The 18,112-nt window shown below is 40.7% G+C and overlaps 1 protein-coding gene across 3 annotated transcripts in view; it reads right to left on the bottom strand.

Moving 5' to 3' along the window:
- Positions 1 to 17,149, bottom strand: part of pax7a (paired box 7a) — a 43,632-nt gene extending 26,483 nt beyond the window's left edge. For 2 of the 3 annotated variants that reach the window (XM_061069672.1, XM_061069673.1), the window contains exons 1-4: positions 17,065 to 17,149; positions 15,618 to 15,853; positions 14,724 to 14,853; positions 14,168 to 14,296 (exon numbers count right to left, since the gene is read on the bottom strand). In XM_061069672.1, the coding sequence (XP_060925655.1) occupies positions 14,168 to 14,296; positions 14,724 to 14,853; positions 15,618 to 15,853; positions 17,065 to 17,149 (580 nt within the window). Of the gene's footprint in view, positions 1 to 14,167; positions 14,297 to 14,708; positions 14,854 to 15,617; positions 15,854 to 17,064 lie in introns of all 3 variants that reach the window. The other variant, XM_061069671.1, reaches the window with a different exon arrangement.
- Positions 17,150 to 18,112: the final 963 nt, after the last annotated feature.

Below are 18,112 nucleotides of genomic sequence, written 5' to 3'. Positions count from 1 at the left end.
TCCTTTTCATATTTAGCCTTTATATTATCAAGAATGAAAATAACAATAAGAATAAATGACAAAAAATACAGTTAGGATAGAATCCCAGTCCAAAAGATCATTAAATAGAAACTATATTCCCTCAAATATTAATACATTTAGCAAATTATAAGGTCGGGGAATTATTATATTTTTTCATTTAAAAATACAAACAAAAAATGCCCCTGTTAAAAAGATTGAAAAAACAAAATCATGCTCTTGCAGCTGTGCAGGTGTAAAGTGTTTTCCATCCTTCACCTCTGAGCAGCACTGACTCAAAGTAAAGTTGCACTCTAAAGCTGCACCTTGTCAGACTGTCTCTGATATCATAACCCATGGCCTCCATATCAGCCATACCTTCGCAAACTATCCAAGACACAGGGACAAAAACAGACAGGGCTTTGGCAGTGCAGCATTAGCTCATAATGGCTCATTTTGAAAAGCATATTAGTTCCAGCATAATTACAATCAGGCCTCGCGCTCAGTGTTTTGCAGGCATTCACAGGACCAGCCTCTGAGCACCGAGTCACACCAGTTGACTGTGACTGACAGCAGATTTAGTTCAAAATGCTGTTTTTTCCTCCCTCTTTTCCCCCCACGGGACAAAAATAACACCGCATCCTTTCTCCCTATTTATGTTGACTTGTTTATTTTGTGCCTACCTTTTGTCGTAGTTGATGCTGCAATTATACTTTTTGTCAGTCAGAGGGGGTGAATATCAAAAGACCTAATTATGCAAACAGGCCTGTGATAAGAGGCATCTGCCTGAGATGGGATCTGCTATCTCTGACATGCATCTGTCTCTGTGCTGTCTCTGCTGCTCCAGGCCTGCATATAAACAGCCCTGCCTGTCCCCGGGACTGCACGCAATTCAACCGCTAACACTGGAGTGGAGGGATGTTTTTTCGGGGGCGGGGTGGGGGATCGCGCAGCAACATCAAATAGCTAACAACTTCCCAATTTGCATTTTTCCGAGAATGGTGCAGCATCTCTGCTTAATGCACTTGCCTGTTCATCCCAAAGGGGTTGCCAAGTTAAAGGAGGCATGTGATTCAAGGCATTTACCGAAGGATGTATCGGAGATAGGAACCTTATGTGAATACAAGATAGACGACAGCGATAACCAGAATGGTTTAAAGACAAATTCCCTATGAATAATCTCTTCCCCTAGTTATCTCCCTGCTAACGAAAAACAAAACTCTCAACGTGAGCGTACAGCCTCTGCAACCTGGAGATTGAATTCTGTATATTAAATATATTTAGATCAGCATACCCACCCCCCCAAAAAAGAGTGTATATGTGGCCGATCAAGTTATCCGTTACTCGGTTTGGTGACATGCCAAAATACATAATCAATTTCCACTGGTTGTCAGTGACCTTCTCTGGGCAGTGATTTGACATTTAGCTAAAATTGAATCTGGAGGAGAGGTGTAAGTTTACATATAAGGATATTTTAAATGCACCTATCTAAAATAAAATCATTCTCACCTGAAGGGACAGATGTCATGGGATAAAGTTTTTTCTCATAGCTTGTGTCAATACATTAGCAGGTGATTGCGGGCCAAGGGCACTTGTCCCAGAGTGTACCCGCTGCGAGAGGACAAGTGGAAGTGAACTTAAATTTGTGCTCTACCTGTACGGAAATTACACTTTATAAAGGAACTTGAAGTGGATTGATGAAAATGTTAGAAAATGCTGCCTCGCTTTTGTTACCAAGCGCACAACCGCTCAGTGTCGGTGTCAGATTTTTAGACTCTTTTACATCAACATTCCTCAAGAAAATTCCTATACTTTTCTTCCCTTGTCTCTTGGACAGAATCACATTCTTTAGAAAAGGAGTACGGGGGGTTGAGGACAAAAATGCAAGGAAGGAAGAAAGATGGGAGGCTCTATAATCTTTGGCTCTCACAACAAACAATTAGCCCCCTTTTCTGTGTTTGAGGTGGAGAGAAAGTGAGAGAGAGTGAAGAGGAGGGGGTGCGGGAGAAAGCAGAGGAGACGGACAGGGAGAAGCAGCGAGAGCGATGCTCTTTTATGGCTCTTGTCATATGGATGAAGGCGCGGCGCGTCCATGAGAGCGCACGCTCACCTTCAACAACAGGGCGTCCACTGGGCCTCCCGGCCTTTTCAGCCTGCAGAGACGAGCTCCTCAGGGGGCCATTAGAGCATGAATAGGGGCCTGACAGCCCTGTGCAGCTCCGCAGGGCATCCATAAACGCTGACATATTGACTCCCCATGCCTCTGCACTGCACTGAGTGTGAAAGCGTGAAGGGCTTGAAGGGTGGGATTCTTTTCTTTAATATACTACTGACTAAAACGAGTAATTTAACAGCAATATGATTTGATGCTTTTGGCTCTTTTTCTACACGAAGGAAACACTGTTGTTCACTGGGCTATTGTTTAAGATTGTTTGAATTTTTTTTTAATATAAGTTATTGTAAGGTAACATGGGGGAAAATGCACATAAATATGTTTGTTTCCAGCATTCACATAATATAAAATCCTGAATTTACTTATATGCTTCTCTACTTTGGCAGTTTTTAGAATAAAGTCAATACAGAGGATCTAACAAAACTACATAGAGACCAGAAAACTAAATGTGAACCTGGTCTCCAGCCGTCACTTCCCCAAGACTGAGCTTCTCTCCAGGTTTCATCTTCTTCTCCTTCTTATTTAGAGCAGAATGTCATCGCCTCAGCTTAAGTCTTTACTAATTGAGGTCACAGCGAAAGTAATGAAATTAACAGAGAGCACAAGAAAGTAAAACAGAAAGCCCATTGGGGGTCTCTGCCAAATGGCACTGGAGCCAGAGCCCTGGTCCCCCAGCAAAAAGCTCTAAAAACCTACGCAGGAAATCAAACAGTGATGTCTCAGGGCTATGAGCTGAGGTCTCCTGGAGGAACAAATCATTTTCTCAACAAAGCCAAAGAGAGATTACTGGGCACAGTATAGGAATGCACAGCGGACATTTTTATGTGCCCAAGGGAAGTTTCCTAATTTTCTGGACGAGGTTGGGCAGCAAATATTGTGGAAAAGTTTGGAGTGATACAGAGGACATTATGGAGGGAGGACGAGTTGTGAAGACTGATGGAAACTTTAATGAAAACTCAGGATTCATGTGAAGGAAGCGTTCCATTAACGTGCAGTAAAATAAAAGGTTTTTAACTATTATGGCTTCTGCTTTATATATTTGAATACTCCTTTGTACATCCTGTCTTTTAAAATGTGATAAATAATAAAATAACAATATAGGTTGCTTTGAAATAAAATTACGCAATATATTATCAAAAATACTATTATTCTACACTGTGTTATGGTCCCTTGGTTGCAAGTGAACAAACTGTTGTCAGAATTTAAATGAATATTTGCGGTTAAGTCCTTTTTTCTCTGGGCAGAGTGAAGCATCACAGTGCCTGGCATTAGTTTGAGATATTCCTCACATATTGAGGGTTTGTAATGTGGCACAGTAGCAAAGCTTTTTATACTGAGACTACATATTCCCCAAGGAGAGACTGACTGACGATGCAGAAATAAGCCCATTAGTTGAAAATGGGGGGGGACAACATTAGAAGTTGTTATTTTGTCGGCTGCAGGACGGGAGCCCCGCCCCACTGTTTGGACAACAGCGTTCAAATTTAAACTCGGTGGCAAAAAAACACATTTCTGATTCGCAACACTTAAGGGAACGTGTTTATTGTCTTTGTGGTTGTGGAGGGGGAAAAAACATGCACAATTAAAACAAATGAATATTTCAGTGGTGAAGCACATCAAGAGCATAAAATGTGAAATGTTCTGCCATTAAGTAGCATAGGCTAATGGCGATTTCTAAACTAGCAGACCATGGTCAGTGTCTCTCATTTATCACTGAGGGAGAGCACTGTGAGAAACGTAATTACTGTTGCACATTATGTGGGCTATTCCTGTATTGTAATAAAATTAGCCAGAAATGCTTTTTGTCTTTTCTAATGCAGCTCCATGGTAACCAGTGGACGGTCATAATGCAGAACACCACCGTGATCTGTGCCAGCTGTCAGAGTTTGACAACCCGAGCCGCCAATGCAAATTGGAGGAAACTACATTTCTTTCAGTAAATTACGTGGCTCTGACCTGCTCATCTATTACCGAATTTAACATGGGGCATGATAAAGCTGGTGATGTCCCGATGGGCTCCACACTCATTCATGCTACACTCTGCTTTATTGTTTGGAAATATAACAAGCGCTTAATCACAAAGACAAAGACCTTTTCCTGCCAAAGGTCTCTTTCATTATCACACTGTCCATTTTAAACAATGTCCTGAGATTTTTTCAGGCAGGCGAGGAATTCAATTAGACCATACAGTTTATTCTATAATCGTCAAAATCCACCAATAATTTAATCTTAGAAACAGATATTGGTAATTACCGGACTGCATCCTAACTAATACTCCTGAAAAATGTAATGGAAATAATAAAAAACCCTTGTATTGGAACACACCGATGTTTGTATTATAGGGGATCAAAGTGATGTATGCAAAACCCTTTCACAGGGTTGAAAAGCAAATTTACAAATAGATATAATATTGTTAGTTGGACCCACTAATATATTTCAATTTTTATTTGGCTTAAATCATAGAACTCCTGACGACTTCGTCCTGTACTGTGCAGAATCACTGGTGGACTTTTTTTGGGCTTCGTCATTATTTAATCTGTGATCCAGTGACAACACTTGTATCGTTTGGTGGATAACTTATTAGACAAAAATGACTACGATTTATGAAATGACATGGTTCCTTAAATATTGCTTACAGCTGACATTACTCTGTACACTGTCTGTCATCGTTTGGCAGTTCACCTAAGTGGAGACAAAACAAAAAACCTCCAGTGTACATGAGGACAATAACAGGAGGAATGTAAATGTTTGGTGCTTATTTTCTGAGTTGTGTGATGCTCTAATACCGTGAACAATCAGAATCATTTTACTGCCTGTTAACATTGTTACTGGTGCTTTCTGACAACAGGCACCATTGTCTGTAAAGGTGACCAGGTCAGTTAATTACATTTGTTTATTGTAGCAGAATAATGGCATTATTTCTAATAACAGAACAACTGCAGCAGGAGGTTTGTTTTGGTGGATGTTACCTGAATTGAACTACACTTGCTTGTATTTATTCCAGATGCCTATAGGATAGAGACACAAAGAGGACATCTCAAAGTAATTAAATGAGATTTTTGTCTGATAACAAATACTATAGGTTTTCTTTTTCCCATTAAACCCATTGCAGCTAATCTCCCCTGCTGAGAACACTTGTCTCTCCTCGTGGCATGGCAGGGAATCAGCAGTGAGAGATAAATAAATGGCCTCTAAGAAAAACATTGGCCCTCTTGTCGAGTAACGTTTCCACTCGAGAGCAGCAACAGTCCACATGTCAACTCGTTCTCCTCTCATTTCCTGCGCTCTCGTCGCATAGACACCTCTGTCTAATGAAGGAGAGGGCACTGCACCCCCACAGGGACTGTCATCCCTGAGTGCTGTTTTCCCTCTGGACAGCCCAGTCATTGTGCACCACCACTGAAGGTAATACTCACCAATCGGGATTCATTACAACACCAAATCTACCAATGAACTGCCCACCACAGGCGTAAACACACGAGTGCCCGGGAGAAGAAATAGGCGTCCAAGGGACCCCCCTCCAAACTAAATTGGATTGCCAATACGGCCCACAGACATTTCAGAAGTCGAGAAAAACAATGGAGCAGAAAATAAATACTCCAAAGCCACAATGATGGCTCCACTTTGTAAACTAACACAGTATTGATCGTCTTCTTTTTTTGTTTGTTTAGAAAAGCCTCATCCCTGCTAATAGCTGTCTCAGAGTGTAATCTCTCCCTTGTCCTCCCCCTCCTCTCCTCCCCTCCACATTCCCTATTATGTGGTTTTCTTTCAGCGCGCCTCAAATAGTTTAGGTTCAGTGTCGCACTGGGGTACGGGGCATGGGACTGGGGACCAATTGTTTGCTAATGTTGACACCTGCCAGAGCAGGCTTGGTCTATTTGGGGCCCGCCAAGCTGCAAACTGGATGCTCCCCCTCTTTAGCAAGATTAAGTGTGGGTTGCTGGGGTCACAAATCACTGGACTCCCTCTGATGTTGTGAGGCACAGAGCCAGAGACTGAGCGGACTAAAAGAGAAAGCTGAGGAGGGAGGAACAGAGGAGGGAAGAGGGATAAAGAGTGACAGTCTATTGTTTGCTGAAAAGGAGGGGAATAATGTATCTTCTTGAGTGTGCGTAGCTGGTGTGTCCCGTCCAAAGAAATCAACAGTGGATCCACGTCACCAGAGCACACAGCAGACTTCTGCCTCGCTTGATGTGCTCACAGATGAGCAGGAATATTTGAAATCTTTGTTTAAAATGTAGCATTAACAGGAAACTCATTGCCACGGTCTGCACACAACAGATTGTGTAGTTTCCAGACTCAAAATATAAAATTTGTGGTAAAGGAAATAAATTTGATGCAGCACATAAAACCAGACTTTGTGGAGTTTTCTTTCAAATTACCTCTTTGAGGATAAATAAACATGAAAATATACTGACTTTTCTCTCTTATTTGAAAAACATATATAAAGACCACGAGAAAACCAGTCAACGAGCAAGGCCATGACAGACAGTGCTCAGCTCCTCCTTCTCCTCCTCCTCCTTCCTTTGCAGATGTACATTAATGCAAAAGAAGGCAGCGTTGTGAGCTGCTGCAGAAGCGCCCTCTCTCCCTTTAAAAGTGCTGCTGTCCAGCCTGATCGTGTCAGTTTGAAGGCCCCATTGAAAAGTATTCATGCATCTGCCTTTGAGGCACAATAGCAGCTAGTTTATAAACTGTCTGCCCGGGCACCCAAAGGCTTTAGTTCGTATTGTTTTCGGCCCCTTAATAAACTTTTTGGAGGAGTTCATCAACTCGCCTGAATGGCCTATGCAGCAAGTCTCAAGACAGAAAATAACAGAGGGGCCTTTTCTCCTCCCTCTTCTTTCTCTCGTCCTTTTCTAGTGGCTGTTCATCTAACAATGGTGAGAGCAGCCTGTCAGACATCACAGGCCTTTTTTGTACCAATACAAGGGGGGGTGGGGGGGAAGTATTCAATAAACAGAGAAAGCGACCTCTTAAAATGGAAATGGAGGAATATTGAATTTTCACATTTGCACGGGAGGTTAAGACTACCCGGACAAAATGATTTTGAGTGAGCTGAATGTTGAGTTGTTGAGTTTTTTGTTTGTTTTTTTAAGTTTTCGTAGGTTTTGTAAGAACATGGAGTTCAAATCACATTAATATTTTGCAGAAACTGCATGACCTGCTGTTTGCTGAAAGTCATGAACATTTGTGAATATCTAAATTAAAACACTGCTGGAGGTGGACAACAGAGGAAATTTTTGTATTAACTTGATATTTTTCTGCTGGAGATTGCCTGACACCTGTTAGACAGGCAGCAGGAGAAAAATGATGGGATGCAATAAAATGTAATTTTGGCTGTAAGCCATTAATCCACTGTCATACCTTTAAACTCTGTGGAAACAAAATTAGCCAAACTTAAAAGTCTTTAATAGATGTCTGTTCTAATTAATTTCATACCTAATTAAAGCAAGGCTACAGTCCGTGCAGACTTGCCTATTTAGCCCGCTGGATGGCCATAATTGAAGTAATAGCAGGGGGGTAAAAAAAGAGCTTGCTTAGAAATAAAAGCCCGCAGCGGTTCAATTCAACAACAACACCATCCAACCAGGCTGCACCCCCACCACCCCTCCACCATCTGACCCAAAAAGGCCTCATTGGCTGCCCCGTCCTCACCACCTACTGTTTCCCACCGATGCTCTCGGTGCGCGTTAACACCCTAATTAGATGTGACAAGTTCAACGAGCTGGTTCCAGAGGAGGAAAAGCTGGTCAGGTTATGATTTCCGAGTCAGACACACAGGGGGAATCTGTGGACAGCTGATTCCTGTCAGCCTCATTCATCTTCTTCCAGCCAATTAAACTTTATACTGCGCACAAAGCGACGCCAATCCGGGCCAGAGGCTGCGTTAAGTACCCGGAGAGGAAATGCAAACGTCTGACGTGGTGTCAGTATATATAGGCTCACAAGTTTAGTAATAAAAATAATCATAATCATAATAATATAATCATAAATATAAATATAAACAAATTGACCAAGTATTCATAGTTTATATAATTATCTGAAGTTGTAGTTGTTATATTAGATATTTTCTACAAAAACAATGCAACAAATGGGTCTGATATTTAGGAGCAACATTTCCTAGAATAGCTGTCACAACACTAACAATTGAATTTGTCAAAATATTAACCCAATTTCAACCAAAGCACCACAAAAATGTTTCCCCAAATTGATTTTATTCTACGTTATTAGGTTAGCAAATAATGGATAAATTGTCGTTTACAAAATAAATCTGACAAAATAACTACTTTTGATAGACTGCACCGTAAACAAAACAAACAAATGAAAAAAAAGGAACTCATCTTCCTTTAGGCCTGTACGTTCATTACTAACGCCCTCACCTGTTGACAAGAATGTGTGATGCTGATGGGACGTGTGCAGGCTATGTGAGTGTGTGTGTGTGTGTGTGTGAGTTTGAGATTGTGTGTGAGAGAGAGAGGGAGTCAGGTCAAACTTGACCAGAGACAGCAGCAGCAGCAGCAGAGAAGGGAGACTGTGAGCTTTGTATTTATTTTGGAGCAGAGCCCCGCAGGCACAGTCCAGGATCCCGCAGCCCCACGGTGAAAATTGGCGGAATAAAACACAGACAGAAAGTGGAGACGCGCTGAAGCACCCCACTGTTGTGACAGGATACCTGGAGGGCAACGCTTCCTCTTTAATTTGTCTCGTATGGTTTGAGACCCCCAACCACACATGCAATCCTCCGAGTCTACATAAGCCTCCTGAAATTTAATTCTCGATGGTTAAATTATGGGCTATAATTAAATATCATATCATGTTGGAAAAATAATGCTCAGTGGCGTGGAGGCATCTTATCAACTCGGTCTTCTTCGTCTCCTTTCGTTGTTATCACATTAATAGTAACAACATCTAAAACGGGTCTATCAGCATGTGATGGGGGGAATTGCGGGCTAAACAAAGGGCACCTATGGGCTTACAGCTTATATTCTGATATTTTCGAACAGGAAATGTTAACCTTGAAATGCTACTATCTGCGTGTAACAATGTGCGATCATAACCCCATAAATGAGGGGAGAAATTGAATCCTTTTAAGTTATTAAGCAGGAAAGGATTATAAACTCGTCTTTATAAATGAGCTAGAAATCCCCATGTCTTCCTCTGTACACTTTTAAATTTCCCACTAGAAGCTGGGGAGGAAAGATTGCTCCTTTTCAAGAGCCCCACAAGAGATGGAAAAACCATTTCTGCGCCCAGATAGGGAGTCGTCCCACATGGTAAGCGCCACTTTAATTAATAGACAGCCTTGAGAGGTATCACTGTCAGTCTGGATAATGGCGGCAGAGCCACTGTTTGTGCTTCCATGAATATTTCTGATGTGATCAAAGTCAAATGCCAGCACAGACTGAATTTAAGCCTGCTCCATTTTTTTTTAACTCAGCCTAATGCTGTCGACACTTAAAGCCCCCGACTCTGACACGTCTCTGTGGTGTGGTGGGCCTGCAAGCTTAAAGTGCACACCTTCACATTCATGCATTACTCATTATACTCATATAAGCAGCAGGGTTTCGTGTTATTACGCTGCAGGGCTTGCTCAAGTTACCCTGGAGCCAACATGATCATTCCTTACACAGGTTGTAGCCCTGATCATCAAATGTCACGAAATGTCACGAACAGTCAAAATTCAATACTTTCGAATTTATTTCTAAGAACTTATTATTTTTGAATGAAATATTTAAGGTAAAGGAATCTCATTATTGTAGTAGCCCTGACGAAATAAATGAAATTGCATAAGCGAACATGTAATTTATTCTCCATCCAAAGAGCAATTTTTTTCTCATTAATTGAACTAATTTTGAAATTCGTGGCCTAATGATTGACTTAAAATACAAGGCCCATTACAATGTGAGCTAAATGCATAAAGTCACAGCACTCATTATCTATTACTTCAAAAATATTCTTTTGAAATACTTGCAAGTATTTTTTTTTATATTAATCGTATTCGTCATTATATACGTATCATCTTAAGTCTTCGTATTGTTTAACCCCAAAAAGTGGCTCTCAATTAAATGCTAAGGGTGACAACAAAAACTACAGTTTTGGTGCATTACTTAACTGAAATTGAAATTTGTCACGGCATTTTAGGCGCAGACAGGCTGCTCACTGAGAAACCGTTTAATCAAGTTAGTGGTTACTAAGCAACGGAGTAGGTTACTAAATTACCTGCCAGTGAAGTTATAGGTACATGGATTTAATGTGAGTTATGTCAGATTTTGAACTGCAATATCACAAAACTAACTCATTTGACTCATGGAGTATTATGTACAACATGTTAATAAATTAGCTCATTAAATTGACAGTGTTTACTATAAATAGCTGAGGAATTTCAGAACATTAGAAAGAATGTCAGTTTACATTGAGGGGGAAAAAACATTTTAGTGGACAACTATTTAATTACCCTAAAAATTGAATTAAATATTTTGCCACATTTATTAATTTCATTAATTTCTCCTAAAAATTAAACCATAAATGAAGCCTATTAAAATTTGTATTTTGTTTTATTTTATGTTATTTTATGTTATTTTACTCTATTTTTATTTTATTTTATTTTATTTTAATCGATCACATCCTCTCTTTCAGCCCCTGCCCCCTTTTTGAAAAAAATGAGGGCCCACCGATGTAAATTCCAGTGAAATGTGGCTTGAGTGGCTGCGGGGACAGGGGAGGTTAATCCGAGTTTAATGCAGTGAAGCACAGCGCAGGGTCTGGGCTATGATGGGTATGTTATCTCTGCCCAACATTTGGGTCTCCCTCAATTTCCACCCAGCCAAATAGCTGCGAGAAAGTGCAGATGGAGTCACTCTCAATGCCTGAGGAAAAAACGTTATTAATAGCTAAATAACTTCCCCATACTTTCACTGAATCTCTCTCACACACTGTTCCAGATGGATTTGTTTGAAGTGGTCTCTCGCTTCATTCCCCTGTCCTTCTCATTCAGCACGGCTTTAGACCCGAAATATAGCTACATTATATTACCATACACTTAGAGACCGGCTGAGTGCGCGCGGAAGTGTGTGTTATAGTTGGTGTGTTCGTGCGCGAGTGCCCTCATGTGTGTTTGTGACGTGGAGTGTGATGAGGGGCAGCTTTTCTCACTCTTCGCCACTCTAGGCTGAGTGTTAATACCAGCTAGAAATTATAATTATTATCAATGTTATAATTATTATTGCTGTAAAACATGGCTGTACCCGGTAATTGAGAATAAACCTGAAATAATCTGTGCGTAATTGCTTGACGCATGAGGTAAATTTCCAAGCCTTTACAAGTAGTTTACTTTACATGAAAAAGTGATACAGGAATGAAAACACGTTTCTTTTCTCTAAATATGTTTAAAACTAAGCGTGTGCCGTATATTTAGTCTTAAATTATATTTGAATTAACAGAAGCCTCCTCCCCCTTGACTCCTAACCTGGCTCTCTGGGTTGTCTGCCTCCCTCACGCGTCTCCACCGGGCTGTCACTTTCCATCCTTGACGCTCGGGAATAATCCCACGTGGCATCTGTTTAATTAGGTTGAAGAACTCAGGTAAGCCTGCGATTCGCTCAAGTGTCCATCGCCTGTCTCCAGCTCATCCTACGATCAGGACGCGGGACAGCTGATTCAAATTCTCCTTCTCTCCCTGAGTACGCATGGCGCAAAACAAAGGGATGCCCAAGTTTGCGCAGCAACCTTTACCCCTTTCCTTGCGCGTAATTAAACTTTGGCCCAGACTTAAACAGCCGCGCAAATGTGCGCACCATGGATGAGGAACTTGTCCCTGCACAAACATAATGTAGGGTGGAGCAGGATCTCCGCTTGGTGATCACCACACGGTGGGGGGAAAAAAGGCCGATTAGGTGGAACTATTTTCGTAGAAATAACACTTTTATCCATGCAGCAAAAATAGAATTTACAAATATTGTAATGTGCTGAACAGTTTAAATACACGTTTTAATAAAGCTAGATTAGAGCTTGGATAAATCCTTGATATAACCTCCGAGAAAATCAAATACACAGACCTAATAAACAAATAGATAAATAAATAAAGTCTTAAAATCTGGATAAGTAAACGAAAAAAAAAAATCTCATGAATTTTGTGCCCAGGGCGAGCCACTGTGAGCTCCGCTCTGAGATGAAAGTGAAAAGAAATAAAAGGCTCTATTTAATCTGCTTTAAAACCCCTCTCCACATAAGGGCTGTGCTTCAAACTCGCAGAGTGAGGGGCTGATTGGGGATAAATACATTTCTTACCATGCCTGCGAGCTATTACACCCGGCACGAACACAGCCACCTATTCAGCAACCATCGTTTCCACTGCTTACTCTAATAAGTATTAACATTATTAAATGCCATCCGGATGCTGGTAGTCTAAACTGCATTACGCATATGGGTGCGTCTCTTTTTATAGCAGCGTAATGCCGCCCCAATTTAAAACATAAGCAGCGCTACAAGAAAAAACACACAGGAGCAGGGACATTATGAGGATATTTTGTGTTTTAACACTTCATAAGTCAAACTATCACATTATCCAGAAAACGCGTCCTGGGCGCGGCTGAACAGACTCTCCAGGAAAAAAAAAACCGCTGGTGATTTGTAACCAGCAGGATCCCAAATGAACACTGGAGACATCTCCAACAAAACGGTGACATTTTTTTCTCATAACATTAATGCGTGGTGTGACAGAAGAAAAAAAGAGAGACCGTTTTCACGCTATCAACTGATTCTTCTCCAACGCTATTATATAAAATTACAAAACTATCTAGCAGCGGGGCGCACTGAATAATTCATCTCCTTTTATGTCTCTCCGCGCCCTTTGTCCAAACTTTTCTCTCTCTTTTAGCCGGGTTTTTTGAATGTGAATGGCCGGGCCCATACTCTCCTCTCTTTTTTTCCTCCGCTGCCATCTTTCCAGGATTTGCTTTTGTACCTCGGACTCTTCACTTTGAGAAAGGCGTCAATAGAGGGGAGGTTTTGCTTGTGAAGTCCAAATTCAAGTTTGAAATTTTTTTTTTGGAAGTGTCTTTTTTTTATTTGAGGTGGGGAAAGAAGAGGGCGTTTTAGGGCGCTTTCTTATCTAAACTCCATTCACACATCTTTGATCACCAGACAGCTTTATAGCATTGTGCCATTTTCACTCCTCATAACCAAAGGAACCTCTAAACTAAAGGCTCCAATAAAACATGAGAAGAAAATCAAGAATTTTTGGCAGTGAGTTAAAATTGTAAACTCTACAACTTGTGTTAGGAAGTAATTTAGAATAAGAAAATCCTCACATTTGTTTATTGAGAGTGTAATTATGTCCCCGGGTGCAATATCATAGTTACATTTAAATCCACCAAACATGCCACAGAAAATATGAAACCCACATCGCATACCAATACATTTTAAGGATATTAAAACCCTATAAATTCTATTGACAAATAGTGACAGTGAATACCTGCATCAAAGCTTTATTCCCCCTCCTCGCAAAGCATTACTAATAGAGCAAATAATAATGTGGACATTGATTTCCTCTTTAACTGACAAGTGGTGAAATGTCAGTGAACTGACATCGATTGTGAAATGGGTCAAACTGTCAGCTGTCGTTTAGGGGCTCGTTAAATGAGTGAATGGATGAGGAAGGCATTCGCCACACAAATTAATTTTCTGCAGTTTAAATACCTTCTGCCAAGGCTCTCATAAATAATTGAGCAAATGAACAACTGCTGGCTCGGAGTTAAAAGCAGGAATAAATTCTCCGTTTAGCTGCAGCTCGGATGTGGGACAATTTTCCCAAGAGGACGTTGAAGGGAGGAAGGAAAACATTTGCTTCCTGCTTACAAGGCTGCAATTTACTTTAAATGATGATAATAATGATAACCATACAATAATAATAATATCTGTGTAGTGTGAATGATAATTTGTTATTCCAGACATGTACAAAAAAGGGCCATATACTATCTGCTGTTAACTTACATTTATCACCGAGGATGCCATCGATGCTATGCTTTGTTTTCTTTTCTCCATCTTCATCCTTCTTATCACAGTCATCCTCGTCATCTTTTTTGCCAAATCGGGCCCTCAATACGCGGCTGATGGAGCTCACTAATGGCAAATAAAAAAGTAAATGGGTGATTAGCCCTTAAAACCCATAGAAGAACCATAATAATCCTATCATACATTTATTTTAGAAGGACAAAATATAAATAATATAAAGCACAGGTCAAGTCTTTCAGTTGAGAAAATGTTGAAAATGAAATTGTAAAAGAATAAAAAAGGAGCAATGTTATTCTGTAAATACAATAATCAGCTATAGATTCACTAGTGCAGAAGCAAAAGGATGACTTCTTTTTTTTTATTATTTCTGTGTCGACCAGCTGAGGGTGAGCTCTCCTGGCACTCTCCAACATTTTATTATCAGTAACTTAAAGGGGCTTAAAAACATGTTGGTGCTGGCCATTCTGCTGGTGACGCTGCAGTGTTCGCTGGTAATAAGGGAGAAAGAAGTGCAGCTTACCAGATGAGGCCTCACCTGAAGGAACAGTGCTTCTGTCGCACACCCCGTCCTTCAGCAGCTTATCCCGGATCTCCCAGCTGAACATACCCGGGTTCTCTCGCTTGTACTCCTCGATGCGCTTCTCCACGTCGGGAGTTGCCACCTGCTTTAGGTGTGGAATGGCGAGTGAAGGTGACGAGAGAGAGGGGGGGGGGGGACACTTTTAATTGAAGGAACATAACAGTGCAGTGTACAAAACATCTATGAATGATGTATAATTTTTAAATATCAGTATTATTAACAGTATCATTACAATAGGCCCATTGACATGTCTTAGCAGAAATACGAACAAAATATTAGACAGCAGTGACAAACCATATGCCCCCATGTATTATAATTTATAAATCAACAAATATGCTCTGATAGAAAAAGGTAAAATACTTCTAATGTTTAGAATTAAATGCTCTAATTATACAATTTTAAATAATAATAGGTAATACATCTGATTACCAAAAATACCCTGTGAAAAAACTATTTGACAATTTTTTAAATTTTTAAAACTTCAGGGTTGTTTTTGAATAAATATTTGTATTCTTTTTTCTTTTAAAAAATGATGTATGATATAACATATCTATACAAATATTTAAAAAAAACAATGCATCTGCAATTAAGTTATATGAAGAGGAGAAGAGTGGAGCTTGAATGTGTAACTTAAATTTCAGGTGAAAAAAAATAATAAGAATTTTTGATATTAATATTATTAAATTTCAGATGCAAATACAGTATTACAGAGTATTTTTATAACTTGATCTTTCCCTCCAGTTAACACTCCATCAGATCAGGGCTCTTCAGGTGTGCTGCCCCCTCTGACCCACCCATCCTCGCCCCTCTCCCCCCCACAGAGCCCGATGGCCACGGGCCGCCACTCACCCTGGGCTTGCTGCCTCCTATGGCCCCGGGACGGATGGAGCCGGTCTCCTGGTACCGGCACAGGATCTTGGACACGCAGCCGTGAGACACCCGCAGCTGTCGCGAGATTACGCACGGTCGGATGCCGTGGTGGGCCATCTCCACTATCTTGTGTCGGATGTGATTTGGCAGCGGCCTCCCGTTGATGAACACTCCGCCAAGCTGGTTCACCCGACCCTGGCCCAGAGGGGTGGACACTGCGCCACAACAAACAACAACATCAGCCTCGGAAATAAACAACAACAACAACAACCACACAAGGGGCAGGATGTTCTGAGTGGATGCACTTTTAGTTTGTGCGATGTGGTGGAGCAGCAGCGTTGTTTTTGCCATGTGGCTGACTTTGACCCGGACGCAGGTTACGCACATTATCATTTCATACATTTTCAAGAGGCAGACTCATCCAGACTCAGCGGCAGGATGTGTCCGAGGCCACTCCAGCCTGCAGCTCCACATTCAAGAGACACTGAGCAGGGTGACACTTCCCACCTTGATTATTCCTAGTCATGCTGTACAAATATTGATGTGATCCTTTGAGCCGTCTCTTTGCCGTGTGTGTTATTGCCATTTCCAGCAGCAGGACACTTGAACAAATCCCCGCAGCTCGAGTCACTTGCGAGCTACGTGGTTTTTGTCCATTTCACTCCAGAGCACTTGAGCACGCAGCGGGCGTAATGGGAAAACTGCTCCCGTAAATGCATGCAAATACAAAAGTGATCTTTTTTCCGCCCATATGTTCAGACGGCTGGAGTGTGGCGGGCTTGGAAGTTTTCAGAAATTACCAATTAAATTGCTTGTGTGTGCTTGGGAGAGTGTGTGCGTGCATGTATTTGTGTGTGTAACAATCGAGGATGGACTTGTAAAAGTGCTCCTTGAAATAAGGAACCAAAACATCGATTATTATCTAGTTTAATTTTTCATAAAGGGAATTGTATTAAATGATTATGATACAGAGGATAATTTCGAAAATAAAATAATTTCCAGGCCTCGCATATCTAAAAGCAACTCTTTTGTAATTTAAATTACATGATTTAAAAACCCCATAAAAACAGCTTAATTAAAACGTAAAATAAAATTTATTAATAGGAATATTATTTTGTATAAAAAAGCAGGAATTATTGGGAGTCTATGCAGCTTCAAACTAAAATATGCTACAATTAAATACAAACATTTAAAAACACCATAAAGCCCAAACAAAACATAATATTAATAAATACACATTTTTAAAAGCTGTGAGCTGATCTGCAACCACAGGAAATGCCAGCTTTTATTCTGGTTGTAAACTTTAATCATCATTAAATCGAGGTTGCATTTGTTCACCCAGTGTTTTATTTCTTAGCAATAAACACTTTGACCAACACACAAAAACAAATTGACAGTCACAAGCTGCGTGTCATGTTTTTCTTACCTTCCAGGGGAAAGCCGGTTCTTGGGTAATTCTGTCCTGGCGCAGGGCGCATCATCCGAGGCACTGTTCCTGGCAAAGTAGCCATCCCACAGTTACTCACACAGAACACAGACTCTGTTCGAAACCTGCGATACGCTCACTGAGTCCAAGTCAAAAAGAATAAAAAACTGAATATCTTTCAAAATGCTTCAAAAAAGATGCTCTCTCTCTCTTTCTCTCTCTCTCTCTCTTTCTTTCTCTAAGCGCTGTCAAATCCCAAATCCCAGGCGGAGAAACTGGACGAGCCCTTCTTCCACCGGGGGAAGAACGGAATTGATGCTCTCCTCTGGTGCGATGAATGTACGAAATAAAATAAAAAGTCAGTAACGAATGGAATAAAAACACCCTTAAGTCTGCAGACCGGAGGAGATGCACCACAAGTTAGGGATGTGAATTTGGGGGAGAAAACGGCAATGTTATTATTTTCCCTTGCTGTAGTTTGGTTGAGTATAATGTCTGCTGGCTGGTTGGAAGTAGTTTAAGTGGCCAACTTTCGTGCATGTCGTAGGAGGAGACAGCCGCACGCTCCCATTGGCTCCCTGGCCTCTCCTGGGTTTATCCAGTAGCCGGCGGACCAATCAGAGGCGCGCATTCCACTTTTAATTCACTGCTGCCTCCCTCATAAGAAAAAGACCCCAACGCACCAAACCCAGTTCAAAATGTTATTAAATCTAAATGTTATTATAAATCCCGTCTTTTAAAAAAAAGTGTGTGTCTGGCTCCTTGATATTCACCCGCTCAAACCTGTGGAATATTAATGCGTTTATAAAAAGATGATATTCGATCTTTCTTTTCTTTCTTTCTTTCTTTCTTTCTTTGAACATCACAGTCAATGTTAAGAAACAAATCAAATGAAAAACACATTTACAACAATAGCAAATACATAGGTAAAAAAAAGCCTTGAAAGTTGTTAAAAAATAGTTTGCTTGTCTATAATATCACTTCGATTAAAATAAATTTGGAAGAAATATATACATATATATTTCCGAAATTGCCATATTTTTGATTA

This window comes from Limanda limanda, chromosome 4 (assembly GCF_963576545.1).
Source record: "Limanda limanda chromosome 4, fLimLim1.1, whole genome shotgun sequence".
In the NCBI taxonomy this organism is placed as follows: Eukaryota; Metazoa; Chordata; class Actinopteri; order Pleuronectiformes; family Pleuronectidae; genus Limanda; species Limanda limanda.
This window is presented reverse-complemented; position numbering and strand designations above follow the sequence as displayed.